The 24,405-nt window shown below is 40.5% G+C and overlaps 1 protein-coding gene across 2 annotated transcripts in view; it reads right to left on the bottom strand.

The window, feature by feature from the left end:
* Positions 1-380: 380 nt before the first annotated feature.
* LOC128737932 (tau-tubulin kinase homolog Asator) overlaps positions 381-24,405 on the bottom strand; it is a 42,921-nt gene continuing 18,896 nt past the window's right edge. Inside the window, exons 2-10 of one of the 2 annotated variants that reach the window (XM_053832712.1) lie at positions 9,047-9,682; positions 8,835-8,985; positions 8,549-8,763; positions 8,338-8,477; positions 2,033-2,162; positions 1,843-1,962; positions 1,578-1,778; positions 1,262-1,510; positions 381-1,196 (exon numbers count right to left, since the gene is read on the bottom strand). In XM_053832712.1, coding sequence (XP_053688687.1) covers positions 414-1,196; positions 1,262-1,510; positions 1,578-1,778; positions 1,843-1,962; positions 2,033-2,162; positions 8,338-8,477; positions 8,549-8,763; positions 8,835-8,985; positions 9,047-9,094 — 2,037 coding nt within the window. In that variant the 5' untranslated portion in view covers positions 9,095-9,682 and the 3' untranslated portion in view covers positions 381-413. The remainder of the gene's footprint in view (positions 1,197-1,261; positions 1,511-1,577; positions 1,779-1,842; positions 1,963-2,032; positions 2,163-8,337; positions 8,478-8,548; positions 8,764-8,834; positions 8,986-9,046; positions 9,683-24,405) is intronic. The other variant, XM_053832720.1, reaches the window with a different exon arrangement.

Genomic DNA, 24,405 nt, shown 5'->3' with positions numbered 1-24,405 from the left:
ACACGGTCAATACGGCCAAATACACAGCGCCATGATGTAAACCGATACTTTTTTACAGCGCCTACTCATTTTCTACAAGGAATCTTGAAATTTCATTTTATTTCTCACTGGAGGAGGGTCATGACTTTATCCTATTGACAATATTAACAAAAAATTTATTCCAAACTGTTCAAATTTTCAAACTTAATCTCGAAGTAAAACGAAATTCAGCGGTTTTGCTAACGTCAAAACCACATGTGTGTAACGCCACAGAGTCTAGCGAAATCATGGCAACCAAGATTTGTAATTTCACTTGCAAATCAACTTTCTAAAGGATGAAACGAAATTAAAGTAAATCAAAACACCTTTCAGATAATTTTTTATACTGCTTTATACGCTTTTCCTCTTATAATTTCATATTTTTCATCAATAAATTAAGAGTTGAGATTATTTGCAAGGTCTGCCGCCGGGTTGTCCGTAATGGTAGTAGTAATAGCATTATTAGTTGTGGTATTATTAACAATAGCACTCATCGATGTGTTGTTGTTGTTATTTTGCTTGTGTTGCTGCTGTTGTTGCTGCTGCTGCTGCTGTTGATCCTTTAACACCGGTTCCTTAACCGATTGCGGTTGCTCCTTCAGGGCCGAGATATTTTTCTTGGATGCATTTTCGGAATGTTGTTCGCCTTTCCACAGGCCATCGGTCGAGTCGTCCGAATCGTCGAACTGGCTCTTCCACTGCGAGGCCAGCGTCAGTGCGCCCTGATACTTGGGCGTCTGGTGCTGGCTGGCATTCTCGTCGTCGATGATCGCGTGCTGGGTGATGGAAAAGTCCCGACAGCTCTTGTCGTCCGCCACGCTGCGGTACTTGGCCGACTGGCTAGCGAACGAGCGCAGGCTCTTGCCGCCGAGATGCAGCGATTGGCGCTGCGTCAGCGAGTTCGCCATGTGGCCGCCCTCGGTACCGGTTCCCGGGGTTCCCGGTGCCGTCGGACCATCGCCGGGCGTACAGCTTACCTCGTCGGCTTCCGTTTTCAGCTTGGACCGCGTTTCCGACAGATTGATTTCATTGGCTTGCGAGTGCTGGTGTAGGCTCTCTATCGAGGATGCGAAGTCTTTGATGTTGACCGGGGGTGCGGTCAGAATCCGTAAACGGCTGCCGCCGTGTTTGGTCGGTTTGTTGACGTCCGTGTGGGCACGCACCAACGGGATTTCAGGCTGAAAACGAATTCGAAAAATTAAATGAGGGAGCTTCATTGAGGGAGCGGAGAACCAAAACTCACCCGCACTTTGGTCACTTCCTGACTTCCGATTAAATCCTTGAACGCCTGCAGGGTGTCTTTACTGCGGGGATCCAACGGATCCGGAGCAAACTTGTTGTTCTGTTGGACGTTGTTTAGTTGACCGGCATTTACTAGCGCTGCTGCGTTCGGGATTTTTGCGTTCACGGCGTTCGCATTCTGCGGCTTGATCGATTCGATCGGTTCGGTGTGCATGATTTTGACCGAATCGGCAATCACTTTACGTTTCTCCTGAAAGCAAACGAAAGCGGCACTCAACCGACTGCTAACTTCGGTTAAAACAGGCTGATTTCCCTACCTCATTTAGCTCTATTTCCTTGTGTTTCTTAACTAGTTCACTCTTTGGTACGGCTGCGTTTCCTCCTCCTCCTCCGGTTTTGGCTTCCCCACCAACTCCGCCATGGTCGGCATTGTTTTCCTCTATCTTCTCCCAGTCGAATGGATCGGTTTCCTTGACGCCGCGTCGCTTCATACAGCGCTCGAATAGGGTTACCAGCATCTGCAAAATTTAAAGTTGCGTGTTTTGGGGAAAATTCTCACTCAGTTCGCCAGTTCACACTTACAGCATAGTCCGGCTTGTCTGCGTAATTAAGCGATTGAATGTGATCTAAGAAGTACTTGAAATCTGAAGGCAAGTGCTTGAGTAGCAAACGATGATCGTATTTCTCCTTTAACAATCCAACCTACGAGCGAGGGAATGAAAAAATAAAAATTAATACTTATTCATTCTGGGTTTTCAAGGATCACACTCACTTGCTCCTTATCCTTAATTTTACGCCACGGAAGCTGGCCAGTAACAAACTCAACAAGCATATAAAACAAAGACCACAGATCGTCCTGCCGACCCATTTCCCGATTTTTGTGCGCATTCAGTGAGGCATATCTGAGGAAAGAAAAGCATTAACAACTCAATAAATCTCGTTGGATTACTCGCACTGGCGTGCCCAGGCTAAGGTACGTGCCCCACCTTCTATGTAAAATTGAATGTAAAACCAAATTATTTCTGGAATCCAGAAGTCCGCTGTTTTTAATATCAAGCGTAATTTAAGCTTCAATTCTAATTTCAGGTCCAATCTTAACACCGATTTCAAGTTTAATTTCAAGACGAGAAAGAAAGAGAAGAAAATTTGGCATGAAAAACAAAAAACCGATAAAAAAAAACTGTGACACAATGGAAGGAAAAATGGGACGTCAAAAGAGAAAAAAAAGTGAATAAAAGAAAACTGAAGAAAAGAGAAAAGAGTCAGCAAAAGACGAGGCTGGCCAGAAAAAGAATGAAAAGGAAAGGGACAAGAAGGAAAAATGATGAAAATGACGGAACAGAATAGGACAGAAAAAGAGAAAAAACTGGATGAAAATGAAGGGAAAGAAAAGGAGAAAATATGAGAGAAAAAATATACAAACGAGAACAGAAAAACGAAAAAAGATGAAAATGGTGAAAAAAAGTTAATTTTCGGACAAACGGGATAAACATAACGTGACAGAAAGGGGCGAAAAGAAACACATAATGAAAGGAAGAACGGAACAAATGAGAACAATGTAAAAATAAAAAGGATTTATCGGGACAGAAAACAAAAAAAATTGGATTGCTAAAAAAGAAAATCGGGTTTGATAATAGAAGAAAACAGACGAAAAAAACAGAAAAGAGGAAAATCAGAACTGAAAGGACGTAAAACGGGACAGGAACAGAAGAGAAGGGGCTGAAAATAGAAAACAAAACGAGAGAGAAAAGGTAGGAAAACGAAACCAATCGAGGGAAGCTGGTACAGAAAAAGGAGAAAAAAATATGACAGAAAATGTGAAAAACCTAAAAAGAAAAAGGGTTAAACCGGAAAGGAAAGAAAGGAAAAACGAAACTGAAAACAAAAGAAACCGACAGACGTAAAACAAAACATAAAAAGAGAAAGTGGGACAAATGTAATGGGGATGGCATAATACGGGAAAATGGGACAGAAAAAAAGCAAAGAAAACAGGAAGAACGAATCAAATATGAACTGGAAGAAAAAGGCGCAAAAAGAGAGATAAAAAAGGAATCCCTGAGAGCAAGGGAAAAAAGAGAACCAAAAGCCGAATAAATGTGACAGAAAGAAGAAAAAACGAGACATCTAAATGAGGAAAAACGAAGACAAAAAGCGAGAAGATAGAGAATAACCGGAAAACGGGTAGGAAACTCATAAATAAAACGCAGGCCATGCAGTACTGAAAATAGGAAAAAATGGGACACAAAACGAATGAAAATTTTTAACAAAAACCTCGTGTCTACCTTCGTGTTTACGTCCAAATTCAAGTCTAATACAATATTCAACGTCAATTTATATTTTAAAGTCCAAAAGACAGACGAACGAAAAAACGAGACAAAATGGAAAAAAAGCGAAAATAAAGAAGACCAAACAGAAAAAGAGGGTGAACGGAACGGAACGGAAAAGTGAACAATGAACGAACGAAAAAATATGAAGCTAACTGTACACCAAGAAAAAATGGAATGGGATAGAGGAGGCGGAGAAAAGCAGAAAAAGGAAAATTGAGAAACGAGAACAGAGAAGAAGCAAAATGGACAGAGGAAACGAAAACGAAAAACAGAGCGTGACAGAAAAGGACAAAAGCAGGACATGAAAATAGAAAGATCGAAACAAACGAAAACGAAAATAGAAAAAAAATTAACGAGACAGAATACAAAAAACGGGATAGATAAAAAGAAAAAAACGGACCTGAAAATGCGAGAAAACCGAACAGAAAATAAAGGAAAAATCAGGCCGGGAAAACAAGAGAAAGAGAATACAGCGGGCAGAGAAAAACAAAATAAAAAGAGAGAAAACAGAATAGGAAAACACAAAAACCCGATTGAGGAAATGAGTAAAAAGTAAAAAAGAGGTCATACGAGATATTAAAGGAGAAAGATGGAACGTAAAGAAGAAAAGAAACACAGGAAAAATGGACAATAAATTAGAGAGAAAATGGGAGATAAAAAAGCAAAACCGAAGAGCAAAGCAAAAAAGTGAGTGAAAAACCGAACACGTGATATTAAAAGTATGATAAACGGAACAGACGAACAAGATAAAAACAAGAAAAACGGAAGAAAAGTATGAGGAAACTGAAAAAGAGAAAAAAACGGAGCAAAAGAAAAAGGAATAGAGAAGGAGGAAAAGAAAAGGAGAAAATATGGGAGACAAAAAATAGATGAGAACAGAGAAAGAAAAAAATATTAAGACAAACGGGCTCAAATAAGAAACAGATCGTGACAGAAAAGGAGAAAAATAAGAAAATAAGACAAAAAAAGAATAAAAAAAAATGGACAAAAAAACGAGAGAAATATGGTGAGAAAACAAGACAAAGAAAAATTGAAAAAAAAACGGGACAGAAAAAGCGAGAAACCTAAAAAGAAAAAGAAATAAACTAAGAGAAACATGGAAAAAAGATGTCAAACGGAATATAAAAGGAGAAATATGGGACAAAATGGATCAAAGAAAAACTAGACGACGAAAAAAGGAGGATCAAACAGGAACTCCACCGAGCAAGGAAACAAAAAAGAAGAAGAAATGGGGCGCCTAAAGAGGAAAAAACGGAACAAGGCAAAACACGAGAAGGAAGAGAGTAAGAAAAAGACGAGAGAGAAGACGGTAAATGAGTAAGACTATGTCAAATAAATGAATGAAAAAAGAAGAAGAAAACAAGAAAAAACAGGACAGAAAACGAAGAGAAACAGGACTATGAAACAAGCAAAAACCAAGAAAACGATACAGAAAAGAAGGAAAATGGAGCAAAAAGTGGAAAAATGGCACCGGAAGAGAGAAATAAAGAGAACAAAAAGAAAGTAAAATATAACGTGACGGAATGGGAGGAAAAACGAGCGAGATATAAAAAGAGAATAAATAAATGGAAAGAAAAAACGGTAGAGAAAAAGAGGGAAAACGAGTAGAAGACAGAAAGCTGGAAAAATAGGAGAAAGAAACGAAAAGCATAAAGAAAATTAGGAAAAACGGAATAAAGAAAGTAGGATAGAAGAAAAGAAGTAGGAGAAAGGAGGAGGAAAAGTAAAGTAGAAAATACGGGAGCAGAAAAAGAGGAAAACGAGATAGAAAAGAGTAAGATCAAAGTAATGGAACAAAAAAGGAAACAACACGTGACAGATATGGAAAAACAGAACATAATAAAAGAGGAAAAAACAAAAAAAAGTCGAAACGAGACAGGACAAGAGGAAAAACCTGCCTGCAAGCGGGAAAAAAGGGTTGTCCTTTCCTTTCCCTCCTTTTCTATCCCGGTTTTCTCTTTTTTTGTTCCGGAAAAGGAGTAAATTTTCTGTTCAGTTTATCTTCATATTCTTCCTCGTTTTCTGCTTTTCTTTCGAGACAGGAAAAAAGACCAAAAATGGAACAGAATAAAATTAGGACTCAAGAAAAGCGCGAAAAACGGACCCAGGAAGGAGCTGAAAAAAGGAAAACAGGAGTGATAAAAAAAGAAAACGAGCCAAAAAAGGAATACGGAACAGAAATAGCAGCAATCAAAAGAAGAGATAGAAAAATCCCGATACAGGAAACGAGAAAAATGGGAGAAAGAGGTTAAACGGAATATAAAAGAAGAAAAATGGGACAAGAGACGGAAAGAAAAAAACGGTCTAAAAATAGGGTAAATGAAAGGCAAAAAGACGAAAACGAGAGATCAAAAATGAAAACCAGAGGAAAGGGAAAAAAGGGAACCAAACAGAATAAACGCGACAGCAAAAACGAAAACATCGGGTATCAAAAAGGAACAAACGAAGTCGAAAAACAAGAGAAAAAGGTGAAAAACGGATGGAAAGTGCGATCACGGAACAACACGTAACAAAAAAGAAGGGTGGCCTAGGAAAGAAGCAAAAGAAAACGAGAAATAGGACGGAAACGATGGAGAAGCATGTCGTAATGAAAGAAAGAAAGGAACAGACGACAACAACAGGAGTTGGGATCGGGATAGATAACGAAAATGAGATTAGTAAAAAGGAAAAACGTGGCTGATCATCCATTATAAAAAAAGACGGAAAACGCATTAGAAAAGAGAAAAACAAGAAGAATAACTGAACTTTCAGGGAAAAACGGAACAGAAAAAGAAGAGAATGGGACTGAAAAAAAGAAAAGATGGATAAACGACGTCAACGGAACAAAAAATAAGAAAAGTGTGAGTAAAAACCAATAAAACCGTGCATAAGAAAAGAAGAATAACGAAACAAAGAGGAGGAAAAATGAGACAGAAAAGAGTAAAAACGCAAGAAAGAAAAAGTGTACAAACTGGCATGAAAAAAAGACAAGCAAAAGAAAAATGGTCACAAAATGGGAGGCTAAACGGAACATAAAAAGAACAAAAAAAAAGAAAAAGCAGAAAAGGGGAGAGAAAAAGAGGAAGAATGAGACAAAAACGACGAGAAGACTGAACACAAAAAATGATGAACAGAAGAAAAGCAGGAATAACGAGGAAGAATATGAGGATAAATTAAGCAGAAAATTTACTCCTTTTCCGGAACAAAAAAGAAGAAAAACCGGGTTAGAAAAGGAGGAAAAGGAAAGGAGAACATACAGAAATGAGAAAACCGAGACAGAAAAAAATGAAAACGGAAGACCAAACTAATAAAACGGAAAAGAAAAATTGAACGTGACAAAAAGCGAGGAAAAGTGAAATACAATAAGAAGAAAACGAGGAAAAGCAGCACACAATAAGTAGAAGAACACAATAAGTAGAAGAACGAAAACGAAAAACGGGATAGAAAAGGAGTTGAAAAACGAAAAAAGATAAAAACCGAGACTGAAGAAAAAGTCGAAACGAAACTAGAAACGATACAGGAACATAAACATAAAACGAGGCTGCGAAGAGGGACAGAAGTAACAGAAGTAAGACGGAAAACGGAACAGAGGAAGCACAGAACTATGGAATAGCGTGAAAAACGAGACAAAAAATGAAACAGAGGTAGTGGATCTTCTTGCGAGCAGAAAAAACAGAAAAACGAGACAAGACAAGAGAAAACGGAACAAGAGAAAAAATAGAATAAGAATAGCGAGATAGGAAAAAATCGAAGGAGGAAACGATGAAAACGGCAGAAAAAGGTAAAACTGAATATAAATCGTGAAAAATGGGATAAGAAAACGGAAGAAAAAAGGAAAAATGGATTAAAACAAGGAAAATGAAATAGAAAAAGACAAAAAAAAACTGGGGATGAAACAGCAGAACCGGACAGCATACAAAGAGAGTAAAACACAAGAAAACAGGAAGCCAGAACAGAAAAGACGAAAACACGGGTATCAGAATGCGGATAAACAAAACAGACGAAGACGAAAAACAAGAGAAAAAGAGGAAAAACGGATGGAAAGTGAAAGCAACAAAAGAAAAACGGTACAGAAGAGAAAAACCTGAACAAAAAGTGTAGTAAAAACCAGACTGAAAAAAAATAAAACGGAACAGAAAAGAGCTAAACCGCGTGACGCAAAATGTCAATTCTAATTTCAAGTAAAACTTCGAGTCTAATTTTGTGTCCATGTCTAATAAAATTCTAAGTTAAAATTGGTCCAAATTCAAGTCAGATTTCATTCCAATTTTATGTTCACTTAAGTCAAACTAAATCTCTGATTTCAATTCCAGCTTTACGCACAATTTGAATTTCCATTTTAAGTCTTATCTCAAACCCAAACCCAATCCAATTTTAAGCTCAATTTCGAACTTAGTTTCGTATCCAATTTTTAATCAAATTTTAATTTTAATTTCAATTTCAATTCCAAATCTAAATCAATTCCAATTACTCTAAATTAGAGTTCAATTTCCAGTACAATATAAAGTACAGCTTCAAGCCCAAATTAGTCCTATGTAATGTCTGATTTCAAGTTTAATGTCAACTTTTAATTTATATCCAATTGTACCCAAAAATCCAGAATTTTCAACCGAATCGGCCGATATTTTTGTGACAAGTAAGAATGGATTCGCCATTCTTCCGATTACTCCCTTTTTCACGCTAAAATACACTTCCGAAAGGTCGGGTGCCCCGACTCTTTTGGTTTTTATCCGGGCACCCTAGTTCACTTATTCGTATCAAAGGAACCTACCTCACGGTACCACGAAAACCGGCGGCCGCCCGGGGACACCGCACCTCGCCGGTCCCGGTCGTGTACTGTCTGGCTAATCCAAAGTCCAACATGTAAATTTTACGATTATTGCACGGTAACCTTCCAATAGCAAAGTTGCTCTAGAAGAAAAACAAGAAAAAAAACAGACGTGAAAATTTTTGCGAAACAAAACAGCTGACAGCGAACGCACTGGTTTAATATCACGATGAAGAAACCCGACCGAGTGGATCGACTCGATCGAACGGAGTATCTGGAGGCCGATCCGCAGTGTGGTGCTGAGCGAGAACGCTCCGCGAGCCTGAGATCGTCGCAGTTCGGCCAGATTTTTGCCCTGCAGCTGCATGACCACGTAGTTGAAGCGATCGTTACGGCCACAACCGATGAAGCGGCAGATGTGCTCCTTGCCTGAACGAAAAAAAACAGGTAATTAAACTTATTAAAAGGATTGAAACCGGTCCGGTGGTTAAACGGCTTACCCTGCAGCTTCTTCAGGACGGCCACCTCCATCTTGAGGACCTGCTTGGGCTGTCGAGCGGATTCTACCTTCAGGGCGACCTGCTCCCGCGTGATCAAGTCCTGACCCTCGTAGATCTCGCCGAAACCTCCACCACCGATCTTTTTCAGAACCTAAAATCGGAAGACAAACTTATTAGTTTAAGTAAGCACAGCTTAGTTGGGAGTTACGTACCTTCCAGCGCTCCTTGACCACGTGGCCTGCCTGGAGCAGGTCCTCCATCGTGTTGTCCGTAATCTTGGTGCCGTTTACTTTATCCGTTTTGGCGAAAGATACAGCTAGCCGGTCAGTACAGAAAAAGAGAAACTTTCACTTGGTGGAGGGTTGAGTCTCAGGATTCGCCCGTTCGACCGGGTTTCCTCCTAGTGCTCAACTGCCACCGGCAGTCGGCGATGTGCGCCGCTGCTGTTACTATCCAAGGAGGAGCGAAAGGATGCGGCTAGTTAATTGCGTGTGCTGAGCCGTAGGTGATTCCGTGGATGCTGGCGACTGTCTAGCCGTCAAAGAAGACCAATTTTTGCTGTTGCTGCTGTTCGCGATGTCGACCGTTGTAGGCATATGGCATCCAAAAATCCACGCAGAGCAGCATTTGGGTGTGGAAATTCGAAACAACGGGGATTTCTGTTACTTCTAGAGTGGGATGACTTTGTCAAACTGTGTGTAACGTTTACGCGCCTATTATTCTATAATGTCATTCAGTTTCATTTCAATATCACACTGGTTTTTATTTGGTTTAGTTTCCAACTGCTTCAGTTCTAACTAGAATCGTTGTTCAAATGACTAGATTCGGTTCATCCCGCAGGTGGCACTCTGGGAAATAAAAGAAAAGAAAATTATAAAACGTCGGTCGGACATCTGCTCTAAATTTCTCTAGTAAATATTTCCGACTTTGAGTGACACTGGCCGAGCAAAAACCGCAAAACGAAAAAGTAAAGTTACCCACAACCTTGACCGGTGGGTGCTCTGCCTCATCACCGTTGACGGAATGGCAAATCTGGTGTGCACTTCTCCACCGACCGCCCACCACCGGAGGCAATGTTTCATTTCAAGGACGTGTGTGATTCCGCACACATCATCTCCCCGTACTCGCACTCGCAAAACAACCATTTAAGTTTTTTTATCCCAACCGAGCGGAAGCGAACCACTAAACTTGATCCAGTTTTCCATTCCTTTCTTCTGAACCTGCCGGTCGACCGAAACAATCGCTCGCAAACGAAGCTATTAAGGTGCAAACAATAGGCTCGGGACGAGAATAAGACAACTCGCGGCAGTAACAATCAAAACCGCGTCGCGACGTCAACCAAACCACCCACTCATAATACCACACACACCCTCTCCGACAACGTACAGACCGACCCGGTACATCAAGTGGAAAAGGAGAAAAGTTCCTTTCTACGACCTAGTTTCCCCATCTTACCTAGAATTACCGACTCATTGTCCATTTCAAAAAACAAGTGAGCCATAATTAGATCATTTTAGATTTAACCTCCTTCGGGTAGAATTACCCTTACCTTTCGCAGGTATTACGATACATAGTAGGCGCTTCACCCTAGCAACCGGTAAACTGCAGCACAGCTACGACCATTACCATAAATAACTTGATGCTTACAAACAGAAACGGTTTGACAGCGGCTACTAGCTGTCGGTCGGTACTCTCTCAGCTCAGCTCAGGTCGGTACTTGACAGGCGTGTGTAAATAGTTAAGCAGTTTGAGTGATTCCGTCCCGGGTCAGTGCGTTCGAAATTGCATTCCGCGGTGCGGATTCACCGCTGTTGTGTAATAGTTAGGATAATATTAAGGGTGTCATTTAATTGGAGAAATTCTCAAACATTACTTAGTTGTATTCTAGGATCTCGGGAAGTAAAAAAGTTCAATAGCGGCAAATGAATTGTTTTTATTTAAATAGTTTCACATTGGCTAAAGAGCCGGCTCGGATGGTACCAAAAAATTTATTACACTCACATACCTTCTGTTCAATTATCCCGAACTGTTCGAATCAAATACAACGGGTTTAATTATTATCTCTGTATTCACTTAATCGTCTTCAAAATAACCACCGCCGGAAAGCAGCATCGGACTTATGCCAACAATTTTTTCCAAACCGCAAAAACCTCAAGCCTCGGAATGGCATTCAACCTTAAGTCATATTAAAACGTTTTCCGGCGACAGGCAATTTTAGTTTCAGAAATAGAAAGACAAACACAGAAGGACAATTAATTGGTGAATTTGATACTCGTGGCAATAAGTTATTGCACAAAACCACACTACAAACTGGCAATTTTTGCTGCAATTTTTTTCCTATCAGTCACACGGACAATTTACAAGCATAGCTTAATGAAACCCAAACATTAGGATGGAAATAATATTTTACTACACAATAGAATTCAAGCACCGGAATTGCGAAGCAATAATCATCACAGAAAATACCCGAATTTTCTTATATTCTGGTTAGATTAGTTTTGGAACAATTACCAAATATTATAACAAATGCACTGAAAATCATATATGCGTGTCCTCCACCGCAGTCTACCAACTTTCGGTGGGAATTTTTCCTAGTAATGCCTTCGAAATACCTTTCGTTCAAATACGGAAAATGCACGTATGTCTTCCCTAAGTAAATTTACAGTCTCACGTCCGTAGAGAACTACCGGCCTAATTAGCGTTTTGTACATCGTCAGCTTTGTGCGGCGGAAAAGTAGGCTCGACTTCCAGCTTGAATGCATCGTTGAAACTTCTTACTCGTATTAATGTCGGTGGTGACCAGAGATCCCAAACGAACCCATCAACCACTTCCGGTTCTTCGCCGTCAATGGTCACTGTCCGCAGGGGTGGCTGTTTTTTTTTCTCTGGAGCCTCGGGAGCCGTTTTTAGCCTGGCGTAGATTGCCTCCACCAACCTAAGGTTTTTAGTAATGATGTCGAGGTCGTTTGCGAAGGCTAGGAGATGGCTACTTTCATCGAGCATCGTTCCTCTAGTTTCGTTGCCCGCTCGCCGGATCACACGTCTTCAATATCGATGTTAAATAACATACAGTACAGTCCATCCCTTTGGTGCGGCCCGCCGCGCATTTTCAAAGGACTCGAAACTGCCCCCGAAACACGCACATAGCACATCACTCCAGCTCCAGGTTGGTTTTGATCAGTCGCGTCAGTTTATCCGGAAGACCGTTCTCATGCATTATCTGCCATAGCTGTTCGCGATCAACTGTACCGTATGCCGCCCTAAAGTCCACGAAAATATAATGCATGGACACATCATACTCCCGCCATTTCTAGAGTATTCGTCAGAGTAGCTTACATACTTTACTTGACTTTTTCGGCGACAACCCGTTTATGGAATCCGTGCCGAATACAGGAGCTGTCTCCACGTTTCTCATTCTTGGGTGTCCAATCATTTCTACCACCCGCTGCTCTAGCATCCTCGTCAACAGCGCTCGTCCAACGAGTACGGGTTCTGCCTCGAAGTCGCCGGTCTCTATCGGGTTCTTTGCTGAATATTGTTTCAGCTGGGCACTCACCCGGCATCCGCCGCTTTGTATACTTGGTATATTTTATGATTCATGCGCCTGCTCCACATTCCTTCTTCGAGCCGCAGGGTCTTATCACTCAAAAACTCGTCGGTCACTCTCTATCAACGTATACACTTCGTGACCATAGAGTACCACCGGGAGCATTAGCGTCTTATAGAGCGCGAGTTTCAGGCTACGGGACCTCAGCAGCTGGATGTTGGCAGCCGCTATCCGCCTTTTTACTTCACGGCACGGGTAAGACATTCGTCGACCACTTCAAAAGTATTTCCATTTATCACCACCGCAGTGCCAACACCGGAATGGCTACCACGCTCTCTACCAGCCACCATATACTTTGTTTCGGTAGAATTTATGATAAGCCTTATCAGAAGCCTTCCACAGCTCAACGTTTTGCTGGAAAACCATGTTCGAACATAATACGCCACAGCTCATTTCATTTAACTGAATCGTACGCCGCCTTGAAGTCTATAAACAAATGGTCAGTTTGCAAATTGAATTTCCGTTATTAATCGAGGATTTGCCGCAAGGTGAATATTTGATCCGTCTCTCTCGAAAACCGCACTAGAAACTGTACCTTCAACATAAAAAATTTATATCAGTCTTCTTTTGGGGGCATTAGTGACCACGACCAAATATGCTTTGACTACATGGTAAAAAATGAGTATTAAAATCCCGAATAGCGAATACTACTGGACTCGTGAATATGGCAGAAAAAACTACCGATTGTTTCTTGAAGACCTAGCCAATGCCGATCTGTCTGCTATGCAACAATGCAGCAATGCAGATGACAAACTAACAATCTTGAATAGCACGCTTTTGTCCATCATTGATCATCACGCTCCCTTGAAAAAGAAAATAAACATCGCCCCAAGCTGCCCTAGGATCACTCAGAATTTGAAAGTGTTATAAAATCGATCGGATGCGTACAATTGCTGGAAAAAGGACAAGCAATGTGCAAGCAAGTGGAACAATCTTACGCGATTAAGAAATATTGCTAATTGTGAAGTGCAAGATTTTTTCGCTTCTAATCTCAGTCCTCAACTTCCTGCAAATAAACTCTGGAGGAATATCAAACGGCTAGGTCTCAAAGAAGTGCCTTGTAAAACTGGTTGCAGTGATACGAGTGCATCATCGCTTAACTCATACTTTGTTTCTCATTTCAATCAAATCAATCTACACGACTTTACAACAAAAGTAACCAATGATAATTTTTCTTTTAGAGATGTGACCGAAGATGAAGTGCTTAATGAATTCAATTCAACTATATGTGATTCTTCTGGAACCGACAATATTCCTCTACATGTTTAAAAAAAGACACTTTGTGTTACGCTGCCGTTTATAACTGACTTATTTAATTGTATTATAACAACGTCATCTGATCCTCGCGACTGGAAAATCGCTCGTATTGTTCCAATTGCAAAAACTGATAATCCTTCTTCTCTAACTGATTATCGTCCAATCAGCATTCTTCCTGCTCTATCTAAAATCTTCGAGGGACTAATTGTGAAACAACTGAATGACTATTTAGTGCAAAATAGTTTATTGTGTCCTCTCCAGTCAGGATATCGCAAACATTGCAGCACAACCACAGCGCTCATCAAAATCGAAAATGATATCCGTTGCGCCATGGATCGAAAACTTGTCACGGTTTCAGCAAAGCTTTCGATTCCATTCATCACTCACTGCTATGTAAAAAATTTAAGCATCTATTCGCGCTTGAAAAATGTGCTATTGATCTTCTCCATTCATATCTTTCGGAAAGATCACAATATGTTGAGTTCAATGGCATGAAATCGAACTTATTAAACGTAACAAGCGGAGTCCCGCAGGGGTCAGTTTTGGGACCGCTTTTATTTACTATGTTTATTAACGATCTGCGTGAACAACTTCTGCATTGTAAATTTCATCTGTATGCTGATGACTTTCAATTATATCTTTCCGGGAAAATTAATGAAACGCGTCAAGTAGTGAATAATATCAATATGGACATCAGCAAAATTATTGAATGGAGCATCTCCAATGGCATTCGATTAAATGTGGCCAAAACTCAAGCAATTGTTTTTAGAACAATCTCTTTGTTGTGGTTCTTGATGAGGTTGATAATATAGTGGTTGGAGACAAAATAATCGACTATTCAATGGTTGTCAAAAACTTGGGCATACTCATTGACAGTTACATGAAGTGGGATGCCTAAGTATCAGCCGTATGTAGAAAGGTTCACGGGTCTATGCAAACTTTAGTTGCACTGTGCCATTTCACTCCTGAAGCGATTCGGTTACAATTTGGTTGGGGTCTCATTACCCGAGCAGGAGCGAATAGCAAAATAATATCAAAATGTGTTATTGGAAATCGAATAACTCATATCAAAATTTGGTCTTGTTTAAAAAATATCAAAATGTTACTCCTTTAAGGCTAAAAGAATAACTACTTGTGTTATTTGAATAACAAAGCAATAACATGACTGTATTCAGAGTCTAGAATAACATATTTTAGTATTATTAAGGTATTGAATAACAAATGCAGTAGTATATGAGATGTTAAAAAATCCTTTTATAAAATATTTATAATCTAAAATCTTTTTAATCAATAAAAAAATTCAAATTACAAAAAAAAAGTCAAATTACAATAAAAAAGAGAATAGAATCAGTACAAAAACAATTTCTCTTATATGCCCTTCGTAAATTAGGCTGGACAACATTTCCTCTTCCATCATACGAAGCACGCTACATTCGTATGCATTGGGCATCGTTTCGCAGCATATTGACTCAGCAACACTTTTATCAAAACTGATCTTTTATACACCTACTCGGGAACTTCGTAATCGAAATTTATTTGCCATAAGCCATTATCGCACAAATCATGCAAAATTCGGTTCATTAAATCGTATGATGGCCTCGTACAATCAATACTGCGAAACCATTGACTTCACAATGTCTCGGCATAGACTTAAACATTACTTTCAATCAACAAGTAATCATAATGCGTAGCAAACGGCATCGACATCTATATCTATAAAAAAGGATGTCTGTCTGTCTGTCTGTCTGTCTGTCTGTCTGTCTGTCTGTCTGTCTGTCTCTCTGTCTGTCTGTCTGTCTGTCTGTCTGTCTGTCTGTCTGTCAGGATGTTCCTTTTAGAATCCAAAACTACTGAACCGATCGGCGTGAAAATTTGCATGTAGGGGTTTTTGGGGTTACGAAAGGTTCTGGCAAAAGTCCCCTCCCCCCACTAAGAGGGGGGCTCCCATACAAATCTATGCCTAAAAAATGGATTTCTGTCTGCTTTATGTTCCTTATAGAATCGAAAACTATTGACCCGATCGGAGTGAAAATTTGCATATAGGGGTTTTTGGGGCCAGGGAAGGTTCTTATGATGGCTAGAGACCCCTCCTCCACTAAGAGGGGGGGCTCCCATACAAATGAAACACAAACCTCTGCATAACTCGAGAATTAATCAAGCAAATGGAACAAAATTTTACATGTGGGTGGCTTTGGAGACAAGAATTTTAGCTATGGTGAATTGAGACCCCTCCCTACTTTAGGAGGGGGGGCTCCCACACAAATGAAATACAAATTTCCTCATTACTCGAAAAGTAATCAAGCAAATGGAACCAAATTTGGCATGTGGGGGCTTTGGAGGCAGGATTTTTTTTAATGATGGTTTGAGACCCCTCACCCCTGTGGTAGGGGGATAAGGACTACCATACAAATAAAACAGAAATTTTTGCGTAACTCAAAAACTAAACGAACTCGAGAAATTTTAGAATTTTTCATAAAACATTAATCAATAACAAGACCACCAATAACTATCAATAGTAACATTAGATAATTCAACGCGAGACGGCCATAGGCCGCGAGTGTTGCCGGCGACCTGCTGTCGGATTCACCGGCCACTGCGGGGAGACAGCCCCAGTAGAGATCACCTCTATCTAGGTTTATTTATTTTCCTATTTTTATTTACTTTCCTTCAGTTGGGTCACCCCTGCGAAATGGTACTTTCTACGAAAATATTTTTCGTGAAATGGTACATCCGGCGTAAGGTTTTTCGCGAAATGGTATTCTGCGAAACTTTATATTCCGCGTTATGGTCAACCGAGAATTGGTGTTCCGCAAAATGGTATTCGGCGAAATGGTTTGTAATGATGGCGAATATTTAAATGCTATCCGCTTTATTTTATCAGGTTAAGCAATGGGGCGAGTTGTTTTCTACTTTACTGAGAGGAAAATTTGTATATTAAAACACCCATGAACTCCCCAGAAAGTTGCAAAACTCAAGATTGTGCAAAAGGTCATCCGATATTCACGATTTATGTACAACACAGTTTAATTTATGGTAATACGAAGTTTGTCGGGTCAGCTAGTAAATAAATAAATAAATAAATAAATAAATTTGTAGAACTGAATCGTCTGGTGGAGGAAGAAAGTGAAAGCTAGATGGAGAACGAGATGGGTCTCCGCCTTCCAGGAAGAAAAATGACCATCCGAGATCCGATCTGGCAAGCAGATGCTCGCTACTATCCAACAATAATATTAGTCCATTGATAATGTGTTCGACATTACAACATCAACATGGTAATGGAAAAATTAATTTAACCAAATATACAAAAGTTTTAAAAAAAGACTCGTTAATAACCCAACAAGACGTTTGCTAATTTGATAAATTTGATATCTCAAATTTGGCGCAGTAAAAGCCAAAACGCTTCCCGTTTATTTATGAGTGGAGATGCCGAAATGCTAAACTCGCAAATTGTATAAAACAGACGAAACAAATAGGTAATCCCGGCAAATGTACCAAAATGTTGTCTTACAAGAATCTAATCATAGAGATCCCATTGCGTATTTACTATAAAAACGATCCCAAGTGTAGTAACAAAGTTTAAGAAATCATTCGACCAGACGCAATAATAAAAACAACACGAAACATCGACCGAAAACACACACTCCCCCGCAACCGGACGGACGGGACGGTCTCATTCTACCGGTGCGCGAGCAAACGATGTTGGCACCCAGTGCCATAAGGAAATTCCTCTGCCTCAACCCTCAACACACACGATCCCGGGTCGGGGTCCGGTCGGTGAGTATGCGGAGGAAGACGACCGACCGGGATTGCACACTGTACGCGCACGGATCTCGTATTTTTCTGTCACACCTGAGCAATAATGCACACGTACCGGCTCACACCCACACGACCCACATACCCTTTTACTCACTCAAAGCATCCCATTGAAACGCGCACTCGCATCTGCGCCGTTTGCCAAAGAGTGCGCTCGCTCCTCTAAGTGGCTTCACTTGAATGATGGGGCCGACCGACGAGACGCTATCTTCCGTCAATGATTGGGTAGGCGCTAATGACCTGACGATAAAGTTTTTTATGTGCTTCGCTTCTGGCTAGTTAACAGAACTAGTAGTGAGTGAGGCGGGCAAACTGCTTGCCTCAACACGTTCGACGATTCGGGTGCGAGTTGCGCCGTGAGCAATTTTCCGGATGCGGTCGTTTGCGACGGTGGAGACGCATGGTTGTGTTTGCGTTTTTTTCCTGCCGATTTCCTAACAACGGGTTTTTTTCCTCTCGATATCTAGGTGTAGGTGCTACTGCGGGAACAGCTGATTCTCGGAATTTGTCTTCGTAGTTCATACACGGAACGGTGTATTTAGTTGTCACGGCATTTTTCTACACCTCCTCCGGATTGGTCGTGCAGTGTGTCGGGACAGAAAAAAATTCGCATCACAATTTTTCGGCAAAATGATTGCGCTGTCGGTTTCTTTCTAACGAGCTGAGCCGGGCACCAACAACAGAGGGCGCTCGCACTGTGTGCGAGTGTTATGTTGCAAATGGAAAAAAGGAATTTTACGTTTCGATCAAGTGCTAATGCAGCTCCGTGTTTAGATTCCAAAATTATCCCAGCCAACGGTTGCGTCGTTCGTTGGTTTGCTGCTAGAGATGCGATTTCGCACCTCGCGTGGTTTTACTGCCGTTTATTTTATTTTATTTTTTGTTTCGGTTTTCGGCGAGCCAATTAAGAGTTAATACATTATTCGGCACTAACTACAGGGGACGACGGACGCACGGACGGACGGACGGACCGTACCGTCCTGCGTACTAGAGCGGTGCGAGACTGCGGAACCGGCCTGTCCGTCCGGACGTGCCTCACATTGGTCAAGGTCGCGGTGCATTTTAAAACAGTTAGAGGTGTAATTATATGGGGTGAGAATTGGAGTTGAGTTTTTTTTTTCTTGAAAGAAATAATAATCATTGGAAAAGATTTCGAAACCGTTGTGAACAGTAGATTCTGTTTGTTAGAGACTCAGAAAAAGACATCTGGAAATAAAGCGGATTCCTGTTGTGAACAAACAACCGGCTATCTTGGCGATTTTTCTTACGTGGGATATGAGCTTATTTGTTTTGTCGTATATTGGTACAGTTGATGTAGGTCTGGAGGACCTAAATATTAACCCATTATAACCAGTTTAGAGCGAACAATTTCATTAGATAATTATAATTCAACAGACAATATTCACTAGTATAAGGTCCAATCCACAACCTAACCTTCGAATACAAAAAAAGAAAACACGGCAAGACGTTGACCGCGGTGCCGCGTCTTGCTGATAACTTCGAGTATTGAAAAAAAATGGCAATGCACTTTTGCCCCACATTCCGGTGCCTAGCTCGTGACTAACTAACGGATCATCTCAATATTGACCAGCAGATCAAAACATTCCTCCGACGCGAACCTATTTGACCTATTCTTTCGCTTGTTTCGCTGATAACGACGAGTTCATCGGCGATTATCGATTTCTGTTCTACAACCATTTAGCGGCTTAACCACAATGAAGAACAGGCAACAACTCGCCAGCCGCCCTTGTCCTATCGGCAGATGACTCTACAAAAAATAGTTTGCAAAAACTTGTGCAAACTGTGTGGTCTACTTACGATGGTGACACAAACTTAATCTTTATTATAGTCACGTACATCACCCTTTGCAGAAACTACTACTGTACTTTCGTCGATAGCTGTAAAAGGACGACAACCCCACGTCGCGTCGGCCGACAAGATCACATTCACGGTGAACTCACCAGACTGGACTACGGACACTGTTAGTAAAGTGTCACACCGACAAGAACTCAGGACCTCAGCTTGTTGAACATCATTTCGTCGCCGTTTTTTATTATTAATTATTCCGCAAAATAATAATAAACCATTTGACAGCGATAAATTTTCATGTCCACCCGCACGCAACGCGCTTACTTTGATGTTCACTTCATTAACAGCGTTGCGTAGGGGAGTTGTCATACTTGTCCATACCGAAAAGCCGAAAAGTGTCAGAATTTTATCAATACCTATCTATTTATTTATTCGTTTATTTTCCGTAGCGTAAGGCTTAGGCTATGGCCTTTTAATTTGTTACAATTGGAGACTGATATGGTGCAATATAATTCAATTCAAAGAAAAACATATCTTACAAACTAATAAACTATACTTTTTTCGATTGAGGCTTAACTAATTTGTGCGGGTGAGCTCTGATAGTAGATTCCGTTTAAATACTTGTTTTGAAGTAGGGGAATGTTTCCGGTTATGAAACAGGTTTTGTTTTTTGGTCATAACTTTTGATCGGATCATCCAATTTCAAATCTTTTTGAAGCATTGGAAAGTTTAAACGTATACCTATCTTTTTTCCAAAGGAAGTATATAGTTTTTGTTTAAAACACAAATGTTATAGCAAAATTTCAAAACATATTTTGGGCTAAAAAAAAAGTGTCCCCGGTTGTGAAATACCTCGGCAAATCGTTAGAAAAGAAAAGAAAATATAGAGATATCGAAGGAAAATCGAAAATAAGAATCATTTATTCATGAAAAATACTAAAAAATACAAAATCATGGATCAATTTATTCGTTTAATCGTATAAATCTGAATAGCACAAACTGTATTAAAAAGCAAGCAGTCATATTGGCGCATTTGAAATTCTCTGGCCGGTTACATGTGTTACAAGGAATTGAGTTTTTCCTAAACCTAAATGAATCCTAATGCCATAAAGACTCATAATGCCCTAATTAAAGTTATTTATGATCAATGAAGTATAAAATAATTAATTTTCAAGATGTTTCACAACCGGGGAACTCGACTGTTTCATAACCGGGGCGGTGGCCATATTGCAAAAAAATTATACAATAATTTTTGAGTCAATTATTTCACCTAAAATTTGTCTGTTTGATGAGATAGAGGTTCAAAACTAAGCTTATATGCCTTTACCTGACCTTTTTTATTCCACTTGGTACACAAAATAATCAATTGCAAAACATGCGAAAAAACTTTTTGAGTTGTGAGAACACGTTTCCTACAAAGCATTGTAAATGCTGAAGTTTGACCGTTGTTTGCTCAAAAGTTATATTACTACGAGACTAGACGTTAGTAGTAACTTGACAGCACTAGGATAATAACAACGTTAAAAACTACGGGTGTTTCACAACCGGGGCCGTTTCACAACAGGGGACAATCCCCTACTATTTTTGACTGCATTCGGTAAGTGATTCCAAACTACTATACCTCTGACGGACAATGGTTCGTTATAGTATGATGAACTATGAGATGGAGTATTAAAGCTAGACGTTCTAGTCTGTCGGAGTGGTATCAGTTTAGAAAATAGATAATCAGGTTTTTCTGTACCCGAACATGTGTGAACACATGCCCGAAACTTGTAGAAATCAGTGAATTTGCAACCTAATAATGAAGCTTGTAAATGTGCTACACTAGAATACCTAGATAAGTTGTAGACAAATCTTACCGAGAAATTTAAAGCTACTCTTAGTTTAGCTAGAGATGCCGCAAAAGCATTCGAAAACACAAAATCCCCATATAAAAAATGTGGAAGTATCAAACTTGAGAAGCTTGATTTTGGTATCGACTGAGAAATGACGTGTGACTAGATTCAAACGTTTAAGCGTACCATAAATTTTTCCACACTGGGCATTTATTTGGAGATCCCAGTTTAAACTTGAGGTAAAAATCATACCTACATTGTTTGTATATTTATTTATAATCCATCTGACAAGTTGTCTTAATGAAGTGTATGATGTAATTATATAATATTTAATCTTTTCACTCGGTTAACAAATTGGGATGCAGACATTCCAAACTCTAACACAGATTCCACCGAAGTAAACAGGCGCACCATTGCAGCGATAGGCTGGTTGCCCAAGTAACATTTTGGGTTTTATTGCACTCTTATGATGGCATTCAAAACCAAAATTAGTCTTGAAGACCTTGAACTCACATTGTTACTTGGGTGTAACCATAGCGTGTTTGATAAAATCCTGGCTGCAGTAATGATCGCTGTCGCAAGGTTCTTCCTGATGCCCGGAAATCAAGCAGGAATAAAAGATGTGGGCAATCGATGTCGCCAGCGAGCAGTTTAACAACAAAAGCGGCTTGCTGGATTTTTCGTCTCCGAGCGAGCGTTTCGAGACTAAGCAGTTGACATCTATCTGGATACTCTGGAAGGCTCCAGGGATAACGCCACGGAAGATTCCTGAGAGCGAGCCGAATGAATCTTTTTTGGACTCGCTCGATCCTTAAGTTCCACGTTACGTCGTTCGGTGTCCATATAATGGAAGTGTTTTCAAGGATCGGTCTAACAAGAGAACAATATAATGCCTTTAAGCAATGCGGATCCGTAAAGTCCTTGGCAATTTTGCAGATGAAGCCAAGCTGTCGGTTTGCCTTGGAAATGATCGACTTGTAGTGCGCATGAAAGGTAAGCTTTGGATCCAGTAGAATATCAAGGTCCGTTACATGGTCCACGATTCAAAATAGTACCGTCGATATGGTCAAATCAAACATCAAACATAATCGAATCTGAAGAACGATGAAAGGTCATGACGTTGCATTTTGCGATACTGATAACAAGGTTGTTCAGCTGACACCAATTGACGAATACGTTCAGCAACATTTGTATATGGAGGCAGTCTTCGATAGAGCGTACCACTACGTAGATTTTCAAATCATCGGCGTAAATGAGTTTGCATCTATGACCAAGCGATAATGCAACATCGTTGCAGAAAACGACGAACAAAAGTGGTCCTAAATTGCTCCCTTGCGGAACTCCAGATTTATTAACAAACGGTAACGAGATGCTTAGACCGTGTTTAACATGAAGCGTTCTATCAATCAGATAGGATGAAATCTGCTCGAGGCTCCCATTCGCAACAATTTACGCAGTAATACTTTGTGGTCAATTTTATCGAAAGCCGCTTACAGATCCGTATAGATGACATCTACTTGCGCTCTGCCTTCCATAGCCGTCGAACAAGTGGTAACGAAGTCTAACAAGTTTGTAGTTACGGATCTGCCGGGAATGAAACCATGTTGGTCAGAGGAGATATGAGACTTCGTTGCTTGTAGAATTCGGTCGCTGACGATAATCTCGAACAGCTTCGAGGCGGCGGAAAGGCTAGTAATCCCACGGTAATTTCTGACGTCACGACGATCACCACTTTTATACACGGAAAACATGTATGACAGCTTCCAGCTCGCAGGAAATTCTCCCCCAACGAATGATCGGTTAAAAATGGTGGCTAACGGCTCAGCAAAAGTACTAGCACAGCGACAGAAAATAACAGCCGGGATTCCATCCGGTCCAGGAACGTACGAGCTTTTTAACGTTTTTGAGGCAGCAACAATCATGGCGGGTGAAATTTCAAACGTATCCATGTCTACAGAATCCAGTGAGACATTAGACGCGGCAAGTTCGGCGTCTGCATCGGACGATTGTTCGGCTTGAAAGACTGAAGCCAAATGTATCGCAAAAAATCACATGCTTCGGCTTCACTCGTAGATTGTCTGCCATCGTAAACCATGTTAGATGGGTTTGACTGATTTTTCCTCTTTGTATTCACAAAACTCCAAAAGGATTTTGGATTCCGACGCAAACCAAACTGCACCCTTAGAACGTACGACTAAAGTGCAGCATTTAACTTTCTGTAGTTGTCACTCGCACTCTTGAAATTGTTCTTTAACACTACTGATCTATTAGTCCTCAAACGACGCAGCCAACGATTGCGGTCCCTTTTCGCTTTACGAAGAAGTGGAGTACTCCATGGAGGTGAAATTGGTTTTCTTTTCACTGGAACGTTTGAGTTTAGCCATTGACGGATAACATCGCCGAACAGGGAGGCCATACCATGAACATCCACGCAATTGTGGATACAGTGCCAATTTGCAGCTGATAGGTAAGCAGAAAGTCTGTTGAAGTCTAGTTTTCGGAAGTTAAGTTCTCTCCTGCGTTCATCAGTCGTTGGTAGCGACCCCGAAAGTTCGCTACAAATATTAATGCGAATATCCAGTGGAGGATGATGAAGATCTACTGGTAGTAGGGGATCCTCTGAAGTGGTAACCACAGTACGGCTGGCCTCAGACACGAAAACTAAATCTAGAGAGCAGCCGTTGTTATTCAGTTGTAGATTTACTTGATTAATGGTCAAGAAGTCCATGCCATCGACCAATGCTATATTCGCTGGAGTTAAATATGACAAGTTAGGAAGAGTACCGCTCTCGTCTTTGCGCCATGCAAGGTGGGGTTGATTGTAATCGCCGCACACAAGGACAGTGTCACCTTGAGAGGCCTTGTTGCAGAGTTCACGGACGGTGCTAATGTGCTCTTCAATTAAATCAACTGATCGGCTTTTGTCGGGAGGAATGTAAGTATTGCACATCAGAAAATGATGACCCCGTATCGTAGCAGAGACACACACTTGCCCCCGCCGATCGCCGTTACATGTGTTGCTGCTCGGCAACAGCAATTAACACACCGCCAAAACTATGCTTGTCGCTGTTAACACTGGATCGGTCGCAACGGAAAACATTTAATGAGGTACCGAAAATCTGCAGTAAATTGATGCTGTTATTTAACCCAGTCTTCGTTAGCATAATTACGTCGTAGCTACAATCGAAAGATGCCAGAAAGATGTCGTCAAGTTTGGTCCTCAATCCTCTTACATTCTGATAATAAAACC

The sequence above is a fragment of the Sabethes cyaneus genome, chromosome 1 (assembly GCF_943734655.1).
Source record: "Sabethes cyaneus chromosome 1, idSabCyanKW18_F2, whole genome shotgun sequence".
Classification (NCBI taxonomy): Eukaryota; Metazoa; Arthropoda; class Insecta; order Diptera; family Culicidae; genus Sabethes; species Sabethes cyaneus.
This window is presented reverse-complemented; position numbering and strand designations above follow the sequence as displayed.